Below are 18,537 nucleotides of genomic sequence, written 5' to 3' on the forward strand. Positions count from 1 at the left end.
CAACAAGCGGGCCTGACCTAGGGTGAGTTTTAAATAGGGACAATTTTTAACGATTTTAAAGAGCCACAGCTACCAATATTTGGGTTTTAATTGGTTTTTAGTAGGGGAAATTTTTTGTATGATGTTTTAATATGCTGTGAGCCGCCCTGAGTCCCATGGGGAGAAGGGCGGCATATAAATCCTATAAAATAAATAAAATCAACCAAGCTCAGAGAGCACCAAGGACCCCTCATTTCAACTCTGAACTACAAATATCCTTCTTTATTGGTAACTTAACTCTGTTTATTTTATATAGTATATTGTAAATTAAGGTGCTTAGATTTATAATTAACAAAACATAAAGGAGTATGAATACATAGTTTTGGAAAACAATGATCTTTTTTTGTATCGATATATATGTGTGTATATTTTTTAGATTCTGCCAGCTCCATTGGAACAACTTCTTCTTTTTCTACTTTCTCCATCTCGTCCCCAGAATCTGCAGTACCAAACAACACCCCTCAGCCCTATTCTGTTGCACTCCATGGCCCCTCCTACATGCCTTCACCACATGGATTACCTTCTGTTTTTTTTAAAGATCTCAAGGAACGGATTGCACATTCTTTTTCTCCTTGCCCAGTGTCTGATGTAGATGACAATGCTAGCATTTTAAGCCTACTACCTGATAATTCAAAATGTTCTGTTGAGAAAAATGATAGCTTTAGGAGCAGAACTTATCATGCTTCTGGTGAAAGTTGGGCAAACAATTTAGTGGAGGAAGAACTTGCTGGATCTAACCCTGTATCGCCAGCCACAAATCTTCCTCCTGCCACAAATCTTTTTCCTTTGAGTGCTGAGGAAAAAAATATGAGCATTTTGGAAGAAATTAAAAATGCCGTTTGTGGACTGAGAGGGGACTTCTGCAGTGTGGCACAGGAGTTACGTACGATAGGTAGTGAATTGGCAAATATGGTAGTTTCCGTTCAAAATATGAACCAATTTTTTGCAGCTCCCCAAACTGCTAAAAATTATCCTACAAAAATATAGTACTCAAACTGGCTCACAATGAGGTAGTATAAGATGAGTTATACATTCTGTTTTACTTGACATACTTTGGAGTTTACTTGCACAAAAGTAAATGTCTTTGTATATATGTATATATATATATATACTGTATATATTTGCTGTGGAAAATAAATTGTGATTTACATCTTACTTTTTTGCATCTGTTTTCATTTTTTAAAAAATAACTCCCTGGATATATCTCTAAAGTAGTCTAAACACAACACATCCATATTTTTCTGCATGAATCTCTCTAAGTGTTTCTCAAAGGACTAATTAGGATTAATTAGACTGAGCAGTCATTAATATCCTGAGCACTACCTTTTTATGTTATGCCCCAGTCAGGGAGCCTAATACATTACGCATAAATGGAGGTTGGTCAAGTTTATGAGACTTATTGTTGATGAGCTATTTATTTATTTAAAATATTTATATGGCCATTCAATTGCCTTCATATAATTCTCTGTTTTCATTATGTTGTTTTTATTTTATTCCTTATTGTTATGTTCAATTGTATTTATTGCCCAGAGTCACTGTATGAAATGAATGGCAATATAAATGGATATATAATTAATGAATTACAAATGAATTAATAATCAATTAATACATCTTGTTTGGACCCAAATGGAACAATATATGCAACTTACTTTCCATCCCCTATAGATTACTTCCTTTGCTACCTCAGCAAGGTGAGAATATATGTTGCCAAGAAAATCCTTTGAAAAGGTCTTGAGGAAATATGCAAATACAGTCTACAAACCATTCTCTCACCAAGAAAATAAAATAAAAGCAAATTATTCTTCAGCATCCTCATGATGTTGATCTATCTATTGCTAGCCCAATAAATATCATGCATAATTAGAGTAACCGAGTTGAATAGGAAGTGGGAAAACAACTTCTTTGGAAACTGGCTCTGTTTTATATCTGATTTTTGAAAGAAGAGAGCATTGGGAGAAGTAAGACTGATTAAGAATAGAATAGAATATGAATAGAATTTTACTGATGGTGATTTAAATTCATGAAGGATAAAATTGAAACAATAATCCTGCAAAGCTGAAAAGGAAATTGAAAGTTCAGAGGGAAGTGATCTTATTTGTTCTCACCTTACTGGGACATTCCCTTAAGAAATTGAAAAGTATTTTGGAATGTCCCACTAGGCTTTTGGTTCCAACAATAACAAAGGAGGAGGAGGGATCACAAGTGCAAAAGTACTTTTATGTATGGTCATGTGAAGGTGCATGCATGACCTTTTTATAATGAGAAAACTGGCTAAGAAAACTACCTGATTGTTTTGAAATTACCAAAGGGCAATATTCAAAATGCTAGCTAGATACATTGATTTAAGACTCTTTAGAATAGGAAGTACCACTAGATGTGCTGTTTTCCAGTAACAATTTAAATGTTATGAGATCAAAAAGTGATGGAACGTTTGGTAAATCCAGTCCTCTTTCCTTTGCATCGTGTAACAATTTGTATTTAACTTGTGGATATTTTTCCCTTGCCAATGACTTTTTGTCTTTGCTATAACAGAACATCAGTTGTCAAAACAGGTACTGTCTGAAGCAAAGACATCATTCTAGGCAAAAAAATGGATTTTTATCATAGAAATTCTCCCCAATAGAGACAATTTTAATTTCTTCTATTTTAACATGCCATTAATTTTGTTCCATGTCTTAGCATAATTATTTGAAATGATATACAATTCATATTTATCATAGTAATATCCAAGGATTTTCCTTTTTTTTTCAATCTTAAGCCAGTTTTCTCCATCAATTCTATTTGGTTTTCTATTTTCATATTTTTTATTAATATCTTCATTTTCTGGTTATTAATCTTAAAACCTGCTAGCATACCAATGTCCTTTAATTTTCCCATGAATGTTTCTACTCCCTCTAATGGGTACTCCAAACCTACCACTAGGATCAGGGTTATGCAACTTTGGCTCTTTTATGACTTGTGGACAGTGGTGGGATTCAAATATGTGAACAACCAGTTCTCTGTGTGGATACCGCTTCTGGAAGTTCATTTTGGACTTGAGCAACAAAAAATTAGCTACCGGTTCTGCCAAAGTGATGCGAACTGGCTCAATCCCACCACTGCTTGTGGACTTCATCTCCCAGAATTCCTGAGTCAGCATGGCTGGTTCAGGAATTCTAAGTATTGAAGTCCACAAGTCATAAAAGAGCCAAGGTTGCCTACCCCTGCACTAGGTCATCAATGCCCTAAAATTATATGTTCCTTTTTAAATCTTCACTCCCACAATTTTCTCATTTTATGTATCTATTCAGTACCTGAAGAACTAAAAAGAATAAGAGCGGAGGCAGAGAGCATCCTTGTCTTATCCCTTTTTGAATCCCACAAGATTTTGTTATTCTCCCTTAAGAATTATTTGTGCTCTCTGTGAAGCATCAATTGATTTAACAAAATTATCTCCAAATTTATTGGACTGGTAGAAGAAGGAAGTTTTTTTCCTCTTTGTGTAATACAGTCCAACTCTTTTCTTAATTTCACAATAAAATCCAAAGAAACATAGATCAGAATTTATAGGAGAAAGGACTACCTGTAGCAACCACTCTTCCCTTCACAGACATAGCACAATAGGACTGTACCTTAATGGCAGTAAATTTTGTGTGAATATGTATGTGTTACCAATCAAATGGGGATAAAAACTTTGCAATTTCATCTTTTAAAATTTTGCTGGGAATTTCAAATTTTCTATTTCCCCCCCTAAACATTTAACAGTTAATTTTAGGGCAATCATATTATCAATATTATTAATGAGAACAGCATTAGAACATGTTAATTTTCTATCCTCATTGAGATTTTAGCATCAACTTCTGATTCTTGGTTTATATTTCTATATATATCTGCAGAACACAAAGCATTAAAACATTATTTTTGAAATATCACTTTTTCCCTTAAAGGACAGAAATGAATTTTGTAAAATGGAATATATCTTTTGCATTCTTAACTTGAAATACATTTTATACATAAGAGCATTTCAGAGTTCAAAGTAAGCTGTCTGCTTGGTTGGGATTGCAATCATATTTTAGGAATTATTATAAATTTACAAATGAGTAACAATCAGATCTATATTTGGATGTGAAAAGTTTACATTATAATTTTATATTTGGTTAAAATATTTTTAATCAAATATAAATTAAAGGCAACTTCTTTTCTGATTCAACTCTGCCAACTATGTTTATGATGTGTAGTCTCATTAACTTCTCAGAGGCAATATAAACTATATGATGAATGTTTATCATTAATTGAGTGTTCCTTGTCAGCTGCTTGCATGAATGTTTATTTACTTCTAAATGGAAGTATCATCAGGGGAAGTTGTTGACTGCCTCATGTCTAATGTGTTTCTGTGCAGTTATCTATTTTCAACTAAGCAGAACAAAATGCTGACAAAATTGAGCTTTTCCTGATGCCATGAGAATAAACGCTATTAAATACATATATGGTATATATTTTCAAGCATGCATGCCAAACAATGACCATGTATGACTTGAGAGAAGGATACAAAATAACTGAGCTTTGAAACTGGCTCCTTAATGGTGTTTCCTGGGAGCCTGTGATCTTGGAAGTGGAAGAATCCATAGAAAACAGTATTTTTTACTGAAAATGGTTTAATTTTGCACCTTTATAGATGGGAACAAGTTCAGACTCTCATAAATTATTTGAATACTATGTCTGAAGCAAAACAGGCTGAAGGGACAGTTACATTATTTTCCCTCTAAGAAAACGAAAATATTTAAGGATGCAATTTAAAAGTAATTTGGGAGCCACCCAGAGTTTGATGTAAAATGTGTGTGTGTGTGTGTGTGTGTGTGTGTATACATGTTTTAAACAAACAAACAAACAAACAAACAAATCTATTTTTTCTATTGGACAAAAATATATATGAATACAGCTGGTCATTCACAGGTTTCCAAAGGCTCATGCTGTCTATTTCTATCAGAATAGATATTAATTAGGGACTTGTATACTGCTATGCTGTCCATTCTCCAGCTGTTCAGATATAGTTTTGTAATAGCTTGCTGTTGTTTCTGACAACAAAACCTCCCCCAGCAATTGAACACATTTTTGAAAACTAACCACTCCCCCCTCCATTTGGCAAAAGACAGGTTAAACATTGCCTTCTGTGGATGTCATGTCCGCTAGTCTTTGCTTTGTTGTTATTCTTTTTCCAAAGAAGCTTAGTATGAAAAAGGATAAATTCTGATCCCACAATGATGATAAATGCAGAAAATTTGTTTTTGTAACTGATAACCATAAGCTGATCTGAGAGCTGTCAGAAATGTTTTATTGAACATATAATGACAGTAATTTCTTCATTGTTCCACAGACGTAATGAACTGTTTTTCAAAAGCTTGCTGTTTTAACTGACTGGTTCTGCTGAATTTCAGATCTTTGCAATTTCAGTTCTGTTGTCATGGCTAATCCATCTTAAAACCGGGGGAAAGGTAACAATCAGAAGCAACTATGACTAAAGGAAAAAATTAACTTGTAATTGTACATATTTTGTGTAAATAATTTTGTTTACTACAATTTATTGAAAAATGATTTTTCTGTGAAAATATACCATTAGAAATAACTCATTATTTATAATTCAAAGAATCTGAGTTCATATGTAGATCAAGACAAAACAAAACATAAAACAAAGTATCACACCCAACGATCATCTTGCTAATCTAGGGATCTGTCATATCTAATGACAATGGTAGATCTCCATTGTCATTAGATATATGGAATCTATAAAAATCCAAAAGAATTAGTACATGTAAAGTTATACATTGTTCCAACTTGTCACATGATCTCGCAACATCCATGTATTTAATAAATGTTTATTTATTAAATGTAAATTTCCCTAAATCAGAACAGATTTAGAACAAATTGGTAGGTGGGAGAAGCCAAAAAAGTAAAGATTAATTTGAAAATGGGTTGGAGCCAGGCAGAGACTATAGAGAAAAGAAATTCTAGGAAAAACATTCTCTTTGGGAGATGCAATCATGCAATGGCTTCATATGTCTTGACTCTAAGCCCCCTCCCAAATTTTCTTGGTCATGTGACCAGAGCATATGCATCTGACTCTGTAATTCTCAATGTATGTATACATACAAAACATGCAATATACACAAAAAATAGAAATATTTATCTTTACAATTTTATAGGCCACCTGACTTACAGTTAAATTTTTTAAAAGGATACAAAACACAAAAAAGAATCATGTACAATGTTCAGAGCAACATAAAACCAAGAAAAGCCCATCAAACAGAAGCTTGGTCTTTGCTAAGATGACAGTGGAGAGTGCCCACACAACCTGATTGCACTGGCAGGCAAAAACAACTGGAAATAGGGAATCCTTCAAATAGTGAGGTCTTATGCCATGTAGGGCTTTAAACATGGTATACAGCATATTGATTTGTCAATTGATAACTAGTGCAGTTTACAGAACAGTGAGGTCACAAGAGCATAATGAGGCAAGCCCAATGCTGCCTGTGCCACCAGATTCTGTACCAGCTGCAGCTTCTGAACAATCTTCATGGACAGTCCCATGTAGAGTGAGTTGCAATAATTCAATGTGAAGTTAGCAGCACATGAGTGATTATCTGAAGTAGCTCCCAGTACAAACTGGCACACCAGGTGTGCTTGTGCAAATATCCTCTTGGCCAGAACTGCCACCTGCTCTTTGAGCAGGAGTTATAAGTCCATAATAACCCCCAACTTGCACACCAGAGTTAATGGGGAAGTGCAGCTCCTTCCAAGACTAAGGATGGAAGACCTCCAGAACCAGGGGTGGGGGGACTGAATCCTGGTCTTCTCAAGATTGAATGTGAGCCAGTTTCTCCCCATCCAGACTCACACAGCCTCCGGTCCTGGGACAGGTCTTTGTCAGCATAATTTAGTTATCTCAGCACCGAGATGTGCAATTGGATATAATTAGCATACTGATGATATTTGATGACCTGACTTGTGTTATGACTGGTAAACATGTTGAAAAAAACAAAAACCCCAGAAGTTATGTTTGATATGCCTTCCCTTTCTTGTCATTCTTTCCTACCCAGTGGAATCTTGAAAATAAGTAAATACACAGGTACAGTATAGTGGTACCTCGCTCAATAGTAGTAACTGTGAGAGGGATCTCAGAGCCCTAATGGACAATCACTTAAATATGAGCCAGCAGTGTGCTGCAGCTGCCAAAAAAGCCAACACAATTCTAGGCTCATTAACAGAGGTATAGAACCAAGATCATGTGAAGTGTTAATATCACTTTATAATGCCTTAGTAAGACCACACTTGGAATACTGCATCCAGTTTTCGTTGCCATAATGTAAAAAAGATGTTGAGACTCTAGAAAGAGTGCAGAGAAGAGCAACATAGATGATCAGGGGACTAGAGGTTAAAATACATAAAGAATGGTTGCTGGAATTGGGCATGTCTAGTTTAATGAAAAAAAGGACTAGGGGGGACATGATAGCAGTTTTCGGATATCTCAGGGGTTGCCACAAAGAAGAGTGAGGCAAGCTATTCTCCAAAGCACTTGAGGGCAGGACAAGAACCTGAAGAATGGATGGAAACTAATCAAGGAGAAAAGCAACCTAGAACTATGAAGATTTTTCCTGACAGTTAGAACAATTAATTAGTAGAACAACTTGCCTCCAGAAGTTGTGAATGCTCCAATACTGGAAGTTTTTAAAAAGAGATTGGACAACCATTTGTCTGAAATGATACAGGGTTTCCTGCCTGAGCAGGGGGTTGTACTAGAAGACCTCCAAGGTCCCTTCTATTCTATTCTATTCTATTCTATTCTATTCTATTCTATTCTATTCTATTCTATTCTCAGGAGTCTATTGATTCTCTACAAAGTGAAGATAATGGGACCAAATTTGGAGTAGGGAGAGAAGTTACAAGAGAAATTTTATTTTCTGGTCACTTTCCCTAAAGCAACATTATGCAAGTCTTCTTGTGCTTCTTGATGCATATTTGCCAACAAATACATTTGTCATTCTAAGGGAGAACACACATCACAACTTTTTCCGGAGAGAGAGAGAGCACATTTAATTTTATACATCTCCTGAAGCCACTGCAATGGCTTCAGGAGGAAGGAATAGAAAAATTCCAGAAGTCAGAAGTTCTTATGTTTAGCTTGTTTATTATACCTTCTTTAAAAATATAATAACTAAAATCATCATCTGTGTTTTTCATCTGAGTTTTTGAAAGATTAAGTATACTAGATGTGTTACTTTATAAATGAAAATAAGCTATTCATTTTTAAGTTGTTGAATATGCTATTTAACTTCCCCAGTAATACATCAGTAGTAAAGTGTGTTGTGGAAAGCCAATATTTTGTTTAATTGTTGTTCTGTTACAATTTTTTAACCTTTAACTTCATATTTTTTTGCCACTGGCATCTGAGAAGTATAACATTCCAAAATGGAGAAATGAAATATAGCATGCAATTAAAATGAAAAAGCCAGCCCCTTGAATCTGAATTAGAAATGTTTGATTCAAATAAATATTGATATTCAAAGGCTGAGCTGTTTTTAAACTGCATGGTTATGAATTCAGTGAGGAAAAATGGTAATTTTTATGTTGATGGAGCAAGAAACTCCCTGGTTTTTCACAAAAAATATAAATAAATAAAAAGTGATAGATACGGTAGGTAATTCACATCTTTACTATATGTAAATGACAAGAAACCTGTTTAAAGTTATATTTTCATCCTAAATAGACAATCTGTGCTGTTTGTTTATAAAATGAAATTTTACATATTATTCAGCCTGATGTAAGAAGGATTATTATAAGAGCAAGCACATCTCTAAGAAACCATGCATCTTTGTTATAACTATGTGAATTGGCTCTCAGCTCATAGTCTTGTTACGTTGACTTATCCTCCTTTACATACTTCGTACAGACAACATTTTTTAAAAAATATAATAACTAATGAAAATCATCTTTGGATTTATTATTTGTATTCATTTTTAAATTGTAGACAGGTGCTATTTAATTTCCCCAATAATACTTCAGCAGTAAAATGTTATTGGCCAAGGTGTATTGAGTGAAGACTTTGCATCTTACAAAATACGGAATTCTTTTTCAATTTGGAATTGAACTAGCACTACCATATCTAGGATTCAAAAATCCAGAGAACAATTAGATTAAATTAGCCAGGCTCAGAATTAAGGAGATGAGTATATGATTCCTTGAGTGAAAACCATGTTCAAGGAGTCAGATATAAAACTTCACTTTAAAAAAAAATCCTTTCACCTAGAAGATTTTTCTGTTGTAGGTCCACATCTCAAATGTTCCATTCTTGAATATTCATTGAGAACATGGTGGCCTTACAGCTCCATTTATAATGGGATTCTCAACCCATTTCAACCAGAGTCTTGTCTGGATTATGGGACTGGAACTGTTTCATTGCCCTACTGTGTAATTTGTGCCAGTTGTAGGCAGTGCCACTCTATAAGTAGTTCTCAATTTACAATCACAACTTTTACAAAATAAATAAGGAAAGTTAAAAGATGGTAAAATCAAAGTCACCTGGAATCAAAAGCTAGAAATCTTCAGTTGTCACTTCACAGAGGTGATATGGAGATGCTGTAAAAGAATCCTGCCAATTAAAGGAAATAAAAATATAATTAAATAAAAAGATATTAAAGAAGTAATGTGTTCTTAGGACACTTGTATAAGATACAGTTCTCATGCTGTTTCCACTCTCCAAATCCTCACATATCAGCCTAAAGCTGACTTTTTACTGTCTTCAATTCTGTCAGATTTAAAATACTGAGGCCAGACAACAAACAAAACAAGGTAATAGGTTCTACTTCTACCATCTAATCATTAATGACCACTAGGACTTTTTTAAGAATAGAACTTGATGCCTTGCCTTCTGAACTATTTTTATTCTTGGGTCAACAGACATCACCTTGTCTCTCCTCCTATCCAAATAACAACAACAACAACAACAACAACAATAATAATAATAATAATAATAATAATAATAATAATAATAAAACTGAAGGGACCTTGGAGGTCTTCTAGTCTAACCCCCTGATCAGGCAGGAAACCCTATACCATTTCAGACAAATGGCTGTCCAGTCTCTCCTTAAAAACTTCCAGTGTTGGAACATTCACAGCTTCTGGAGGCAGGTTGTTCCACTGATTAATTGTTCTAACTGTCAGGAAATGTCTCCTTAGTTCTAGGTTGCTTCTCTTTTTGATTAGTTTCCATCCATTGTTTATTGTCCTTTCTTGTCCAGCCTTGTCCTGCCTTATTGGCATTCCCATTTTTGCTACTTGTTACACTACATGTATTTGTCTAGTTATTTGAAAAAACAATGACACCCGATTGTCATGCAGGGAGGGGAAGATACCCTATTTAAAAGCACACTCCTTGTATTTCTATTGAAAAGCTTCTGCTTGTTATGACGATAGCTCTGCTCCTTGTTGTAAAGTTGAAGCGTATAATCTCTCTCTGTATGTGATGGTGAGGAAGACAGTAATAACTTGCTTGAACCAGAGGCTGGGAATGGTATAACCCAATGCCAACTTATAAACAATGCCAGCTTATATTGTAAGCATGGAAAATGTATCTTACAAGGAAGGTAAAACTGATTAGATGGCTGAGGTTTTCTGAGGTTTCAAAAAGTCAAGAATTCACTGCTGTATTTTGGAGACCTTTCCAATGATATAAAATGTGGTAGGCTGCTTTTCAGTTTGAGTAAGAAACTGAATATTGAGTATTTTCACAATTTTGACTTGGCATTTTTCAAAAACCGTTCCTTAATCCATTTGCATTTGAAGTAATCTAACAGGTCTTTTATGATGACTTTATAAAGGAAATGAAAGGTTTCTAGGATCAAGTGCAGGCCCTTCTTAATAATATCCCTAAATTTGCTCTGATTACAAGTGGCCATCTATGCTTAGCTTTATATTACCCCATTTTTTTTAGCTCATGAGGTACATTAGTATTTTCTACTGGCAGAAATTAATGTTATACCTGCGGGTGTCTTTTAACAATTTTGGCAGTATCTAGTTAACTGGGTGGTCTTGAACAGCTAAGTAGGGTCAGAGCTAATTAATACTTGAATGGAAAACCACAGGGTTGTAGATGATGCTTGGAAGTCATAAAAATATCCTGGAGAAAGCAATGGCAAATCACTTCCATATTGTGAAGAAAACTACATGGATGCAATTGCAAAGTGTGTTTTATTATGCAAAACTATTTAGCAGGCTTTTGAATATCAATATCTTGAACTATTAAATAATTCCATTCAAGATGGAAAAGTACTATATTTTCTTCATCTTTTTATTGGTGAGTCTGTAGCAAAAAAGCTTTCAGCATTTTAAATACCGTATTTACTTATACCCACATTAGCTGCCAGACACTTCTCTAGTTATGAGTTATGGTATGGGTGGAAGGTGGTCAGAGGATGATCCAACATCGAAATGAGGAATTTCCCGATACTGAGAACAATTATCAATGGAATAGCTTGCCTCCCAGAGTTGTAAGTGCTCCATCATTGGAGGTTTTCAAGAAAAGTTTGGGCAACCATTTGTGTGGGATAGTATAATAAGTCCTGGCTTGGGCAGGGGGATTGGACTTCAAAGTCCATTACAGCCCTATGACTCTGCCAGTGAAATAAATTCACCCAAGCTGGTAGTTATGCTTCTCCACCTATTTTTGATTAAGGAGATGCTCCTTCACTTGGAATATAGATGGAGGAAGAACAGGAAATCCCCTTTCTCAGGAAAAACACTTTAAAAAAAATGGGCCCAGTTTTCTCCTTCATTTCTGGATGACCAAGATCTAGTGATTTTGCAATATGTGCTCCTATGTTACAAATCCAACTCTGGCATAATCAGGAAAAGAAGGATGTTTATTTTAATAAGACAACAAGTAAGGATTTGATAAAAAAGCTTAAATGCAACAAATTACATGAGGCTACGATTTGTATTCCAAAGCTAGCAGTCAGTAATCTGTAAACAGTGTGAACAAACATAGAAATAGATGAACAGGGAATAGGAGCAGATAAACTATCCACAATTGAGCCAACTGCACTTAAAATAAATAAATGGTTCCTCACAAACTAATTAAATGTTCTTTGCCAAGTTTATTTAAGAGTTGTTTCTCAAACTGCTGAAGATTCAAGTGACATTATATAAACAACCAGCTTCAGGCTTCCTCATTACCACTGAAGAAAGCCTTCCCTTCCCCTTAAATGCATTGTAAGACTAACATAATAACTGAAAACAAAGAAAATTCAAACATCTGCCCAGAATTCTGTCTCTTGTACACAAAAGAAGTAGTCTAAGTAATCTGAGCTAAAATCATTCAAAATTAGAGTTCCTCTGAACCCACTATACTATCCTTCCATTCTGAAGTAGAATGGGATGTTGGATGTCTTGCTTTCCTTCATTGCTTGTTTTCAAATATTCTTTAAGTGGTAAATGAAAGCATGTTATTCTGTTATTCTGTTACAATGCCTAGAATGCTGCTGGCTATTGAACTCCCAATTGCTATTCAGCAATAACTTATTACTAATCAAAAACACTTTCTCTTAGCCTAATCTTGACCACAGTAGAAAACCTTTCCACTAAAGGTAAAGTAATGGCTGACCTGAGCTCTTAACATAGTTTTATTTTAAACAGAAAATAACTAAGAACAACTAATATGAAGTGAAAAAAGAGAAAGAAGACAAATGACAAAGAAAAACCAGAAGTGCAAAAAGAAAATATAGAAAGAAATGAAAAGAATAGTTTCCAATCTCTTTTATAGCAATTACAAGTATAAATTCAAAATTACCTTTTACATTATGGTTACAAAAACAATTGCTATTATCTACTTTTTCTAATCATCAACACAGCAAGTCATAAGTTTGTTTTTCCATTTCATCCCCCCCCCAAAAAAATCTATCTAGGGCTTCCAAACAGCAAGAAATGAAAGTATTGCCTTTTCTCTGATCAAGGAAGTCAATTATCTCTGCAAATTCCATCATCTTGATGAAATATTGCTCCATATTGGTAATGCCAAATCTTTACACTTTTATGCATATAATAAACTTATTGCAGTTGTCATGCATAAAAACAAAGGTCCATGACTTTTCTCCAGCTGTTTATCCATCAATCTCAAACAAAAGCCTCTGTTGAGCTTCTTGTTTCCAAGAGCTGTGGTGGCACAGTGGTTAGAATGCAGTACTGTAGGCTAACTCACTGCTCACTCCAGGAGTTCAGTTCTGAGTGGCTCAAGGTTGATTCAGCCTTCCATCCTTCTGAGGTCACTAAAATGAGGACCCAGAGGCAATAGGTTGACTCTGTAAACTGCTTAGAGAGGGCTATAAGCACTGTGAAGCGGTATATACATCTAAGTGCTATTTGTATTGTTCTGATCCCAGATCCTATATACTTCTTATTCTTTGCCTTACTGTGATTTTTCAGTACTGTCTGAAAAAGTGCCATGTGTATATATTGTTCATAGCATTGGAAATATCACTCCTCCATTGCCATGATAGCAGAGTATTTTTTTTAAAAAAAAATCTGATTCATCAAGCAATATCAAAAATGTTGAGGGCTAGATCTAACGTTACAATACTTTTTCTCTTTTTCAACCTCACGCCATGCAGATGTGTTGGGAGGTGCAATTCAAATATATCTGTTAGGCACAAAGCTGAAAAAGGCAAGATTAAAAGCTTTTACCCATTATCAAGGTTTTCATCTAGATGAACCCTTCCTTTCTTACTAATTGTCAGGGTTAATGTTTCATCTGTTTTAATCATGTTATTTATCAACATTTCTCTGAATCCCTGTCTGCAAAGAACTGTATGGAAATCTTTGCATTATGATCAATATAGGAAATACAGGATATACTGTATTCTTGAATAAATAATGCTGAATATTTCTGGAAAAGCTTGTTTGATGATTAGATGGATAGTAGAAATGTGTTAGCAGGGGTAATTTTAAGGCAATGACAGAAAATGTGGTCTGACTGTATGATTCTGTAGAATTAAATTAATTAAAAATAAAATATATAGGTATATAGAAGATTGCCTCAGCAAGTAGCAACATCAGGCTGAGCCTTTCAAGACTTGGAAGCTAAGCAGAACTAAACATGGTTAGTACTTATATGGTAGATTCCTAAGGAATCCCAGGGCTGTAGGCTAGATGAAACATTGAAAAATATCCTGAAAGAAGGCAATAGCAAACCACTTCTGTACTGTTGCCAATACAGAAGTCATGTCCAGAAGTCATGCTCAATGACTAAAGGGCAACTATGATGTCCTTTAGATATTTTGCATTCTAACTTCCATCAGCAGCAACAACTAGCAAGAGCAATTGCAAATGCTTGTGGGTAAACATTTGAAGTTCATTTGATTGTCTAGATAGATAGATGATCGATTGATCTATAGATCTATAGATAGATATAGCTTGATAGATAATAGATGAGCAATCATGCGAGATATCTAGGAAAAAACTGAGATAAACATATATGATAGTTGAATCTGCTATTCAAATTAAATATATCAGCATACAATCATGTAGAGGCAGGATGGGAAATCAATCAGAGTAGAGCTAGAAGGGACCTTGGAGATCTTCTAGTAGTCCAAGCACCTACAACTTCTGAAGGTAAGCTGTTCCATTGGTTAATTGTACTCACTGTTAGGAAGTTTCTCCTTAATTCCAGGTTGTTTCTCTCCTTGATTAGTTTCCATCCATTGTTTCTTGTCTTGCCTTCTGGTGCTTTGGAAAATAAGTTGATCCCCTCTTTGTGGTAGCCACTCAAATATTGGAATACTGCTATCATGTCACCCCTAGTCAATATACTATCCTTTAGCGGCAAGCAACTAAAACATTGAAGCAATTGGATCTCACTGTCTTGTTTTTGGACTTAGGTTTAGCAGAAGTTTAGTTTTAACTTTGTTTGGTTCCTAACATGCTATTTCAGAGGTCAGGAAACCCTTTGTAGAAAAGAGGTTCCCTACATCTGAGAGTAAGGAAAAGAGAAAAATATTCTTTTTGAACATATAAGCAAAAGATACCCAATTGCCTGTTTCAAGCCTACTTTTTCATTTTAAATATATAACATTCTGATTCATGACTAGAAGAGGACCCTCTGACAAGTCACATCTGGGAAAATTGTGACTAGTAATACACTAGGCCAGGGGTTCCCAACTGGGTGTGCTTGCACCCCTTGGGGGTGCGAGATGATATTCTAGGAGGTGCAAAAACTTGGGTTTAGAGGTTTCAAAATTATAGTGTATATGCATAATTTGTTATTTCAAACTTTTGTAAGGGGTGCGAGAATATATCAGAAGTGTTCTAAAAGTGCGGGGTATAAAAAAGGTTGGGAGCCACTGTGCTAGGCCAACATTCTGGTATGTTTCGAAACACAGCCTCTGGAAGATAGGATTATCCCTTTCACTAATAACTTTGGTGAAGTGAAGGTGCTAAGGATCTACGAAAACTTTAGCCACAGCTTTTAGAAACCTGTTTTCCCCAATAACATCATTCCACTAACATCAGAACCATTTTTTCCATTAATATAATCCTTATTTCGACTATGCTTTTTTGTTTTTGCCCATTTCTAAAAAAAAAAAAGTGCAACCTACTAGTTATGTTGAGCTAGAAACAAAATTCTAAATGTGTGCAACTGGGTGCATGAATATAAATGATGCATTGCTTTCAAGTTTATGTTGATATAGTATAGACTGTGCCCACACACATCAAGTCTGATTGACAGCAGAGGCATTTTCTCTCAAAGGCTTGCCTTATATTTATAAATTCTCCCTTTAGAGGTCGCTAGAATCTAACAACCAAACAACTAGACAAAACAATTCACCACAGCCCACTACTTTTCTCTCTTAATTGCCATCAGGATGATCTTAAAGATGAAACCGCCCTCTCAAATGCTCAAACATGTTTGCACATGTTATCCTTAATCCTGACCAGGCTTTCAAGTTTGGATGGCTATGTGTATACACACACTCACTTGCAGTAGCATTTATTTGTCATATTATTTATAAAAGAAAGAGGAAGGAAGGAAGGAAGGAAGGAAGGAAGGAAGGAAGGAAGGAAGGAAGGAAGGAAGGAAGGAAGGAAGGAAGGAAGGAAGGAAGGAAGGAAGGAAGGAAGGAAGTGATGGTATAACTGGATAAAGGTTTAATCAGAGGAACTACATGATGCAGTTGTTTTTTAAACAATTGATGTGAACTCATTGGGCATTCTGGACACAGCATATACACAGGCATGCAAACACACAAATATCAATTCCTTCAGAGAGAGATGAAACTAATATCTTAGGTAGGCAGTGTCAATTAATAAACCTAAATACAACCACATATTGTAAGTTCTAAATGCTAGAAAGTGGGATTTAGCTGACTGTAAAGAATAAAAAAAAAACCGAAAAGCTTGTGGAAACAAGCATACTGGAGGACAATATGCAGATTGAATATAACAGACAGCTTGCTAACTCCTGACTGCAGTAAGGCCAATCATTTTCACCAGTCCAACCCTTATCCAAAACCCTAATATCCAAGATATATGCCAAATCAGCTGCCAATACACAACTCACAACCCTATTATATTTGCAATGTTTCATATGTCACGTCCAGATTATTCAAATCTGGACTGCCTTGAGATACTTTATTGGTGTTTCTGTCAAATGTGCCATGCTGAGGGATATTTCCTGTAGCATGTGGCTTGTTCATTGGTTGTTGACTTGGATACAAAGTCCTAAATTTAAAATATTTGATTGTACAGCTTATGAGTGACTTTGAGCCAATAATTCTCTTTTAGCCCAAATTATCTCACAGTTTTGGTGATAGAATAGAATGGAACAGAGTTGGAAGGGATCTTGGAGGTACTAGTCCAACCCTCTGCTCAGGCAGGAAACCCTACATGAGGGAATTGAAGGGGAACTCATCAAATTTGCAGATGACACCAAACTGACAGGAGTAGCCAACACCCCAGAACACAAATTCAGGATCCAAAAAAATCTTGACAAACTTGAACAATGGGCCCTATCCAACAAAATGAGTTTCAATGTGGAGAAAAGCAAAGTTTTACATTTAGGCAGGAAAAATCAAAGGTATAAGTACAGATTGGGCGAGACCTGGCTCAAAAACAGTAACTGTGAGAGGGACCTTGGAATCCTAATGGACGATCACTTGACTATGAGCCAGCAGTGTGCAGCAGCAACCAAAAAAGCTAATACAATCCTGGGTTGTATAAACAGAGGCATAGAATCAAGATCATGCGAAGTATTAGTACCGCTTTATAAAACCCTAGTAAGACCACACCTGGAATACTGCAGCCAATTTTGGACACCATATCACAAAAAAGATGTTGAGAGTTTGGAAAAAAAATCAGAGAAGAGCAACTAAGATGATCAAAGACCTGGAGACTAAAACATACGAAGAACGGTTGCAGGACTTGGGTTTGGCTAGTGTAAAGAAAAGAAAAAATAGGGGAGACATGATAGCAGTATTGCAGTATTTGAGGGGCTGTCACAAAGAAGAGGGAGTGGCATTATTCACCAAAGCACCAGAGGGAATGACGAGAAACAATGGTTGGAAACTGATCAAAGAGAGAAACAACCTGGAATTAAGGAGAAACTTCCTGGCAATAAGGACAATTAACTAGTGGAACAGCTTGCCTCCAGAAATCGTGGGTGCTCCGTCACTGAAGATTTTTAAGAAACTAGACAGTCACTTGTCTGAGATGGTATAGGTTCTCTTGCTTGAGCAGGGGGCTGGACTAGAAGGTCTCTTCCAGCTCTATTCTATTGTATTTCACACAAATGGCTGTCCAGTCTCTTCTTAAAAACTTCCAGTGTTGGAGCATTCACAACTTCTGGAGGTAAGTTGTTCCTCTGGTTAATTGTTCTAACTCTCAGGAAATTTCTTCTTAGTTCAAGGTATTTCTCTCTTTGATTAGTTTCCATCCATTGCTTCTTGTCCTGCCCTCTGGTGCTTTGGAGAATAGCTTGACTCCCTCTTCTTTCTGGCAACCCCTGAGATATTGGAACACTGCTATCATGTCACCCCTAGTCCTTCTTTTCATTAAACCAGACATACCCAATTCCAGCAACCGTTGCTTATATGTTTTACCCTCCAGTTCCCTGATCATCTTTGTTGCTCTTTTCTGCACTTTTTCTAGAGTTTCAACATCTTTTTCACATCATAGTGACCAAAACTGGATGCAGTATTCCAAGTATGGCCTTACCAAGGCATTTTAAAGTGATATTAATACTTCACATGATCTTGATTCTATCCCTCTGTTAATGCAGCCTAGAACTGTGTTGGCTTTTTAGCAGCTGCAGCACACTGCTGGCTCATATTTAAGTAATTGTCCACTAGGACTGATGAAATGAGGAGAGAGGAGATTCTGTACCTTGAGCTGTCAAAGAGATATAAATGCAATCAATTAATAATCAATTGGTCAATCAATCAGTAAGCAAACAAGCAAGTTGTGAAGTATGTCCAGGCAACA

The 18,537-nt window shown here is 35.6% G+C and overlaps 1 protein-coding gene across 1 annotated transcript in view; it reads left to right on the forward strand.

Moving 5' to 3' along the window:
* The window catches only part of LOC114922984 (ENTH domain-containing protein 1-like), a 48,248-nt gene extending 42,850 nt beyond the window's left edge, over positions 1 to 5,398 (forward strand). Inside the window, exons 7-8 of the mRNA XM_029285309.1 lie at positions 578 to 780; positions 5,393 to 5,398. Of these exons, the coding sequence (XP_029141142.1) occupies positions 578 to 780; positions 5,393 to 5,398 (209 nt within the window). The remainder of the gene's footprint in view (positions 1 to 577; positions 781 to 5,392) is intronic.
* Positions 5,399 to 18,537: the final 13,139 nt, after the last annotated feature.

Source organism: Protobothrops mucrosquamatus, unplaced genomic scaffold, assembly GCF_001527695.2.
Source record: "Protobothrops mucrosquamatus isolate PMUCROS unplaced genomic scaffold, P.Mucros_1.0 scaffold1493, whole genome shotgun sequence".
Lineage (NCBI taxonomy): Eukaryota > Metazoa > Chordata > Lepidosauria > Squamata > Viperidae > Protobothrops > Protobothrops mucrosquamatus.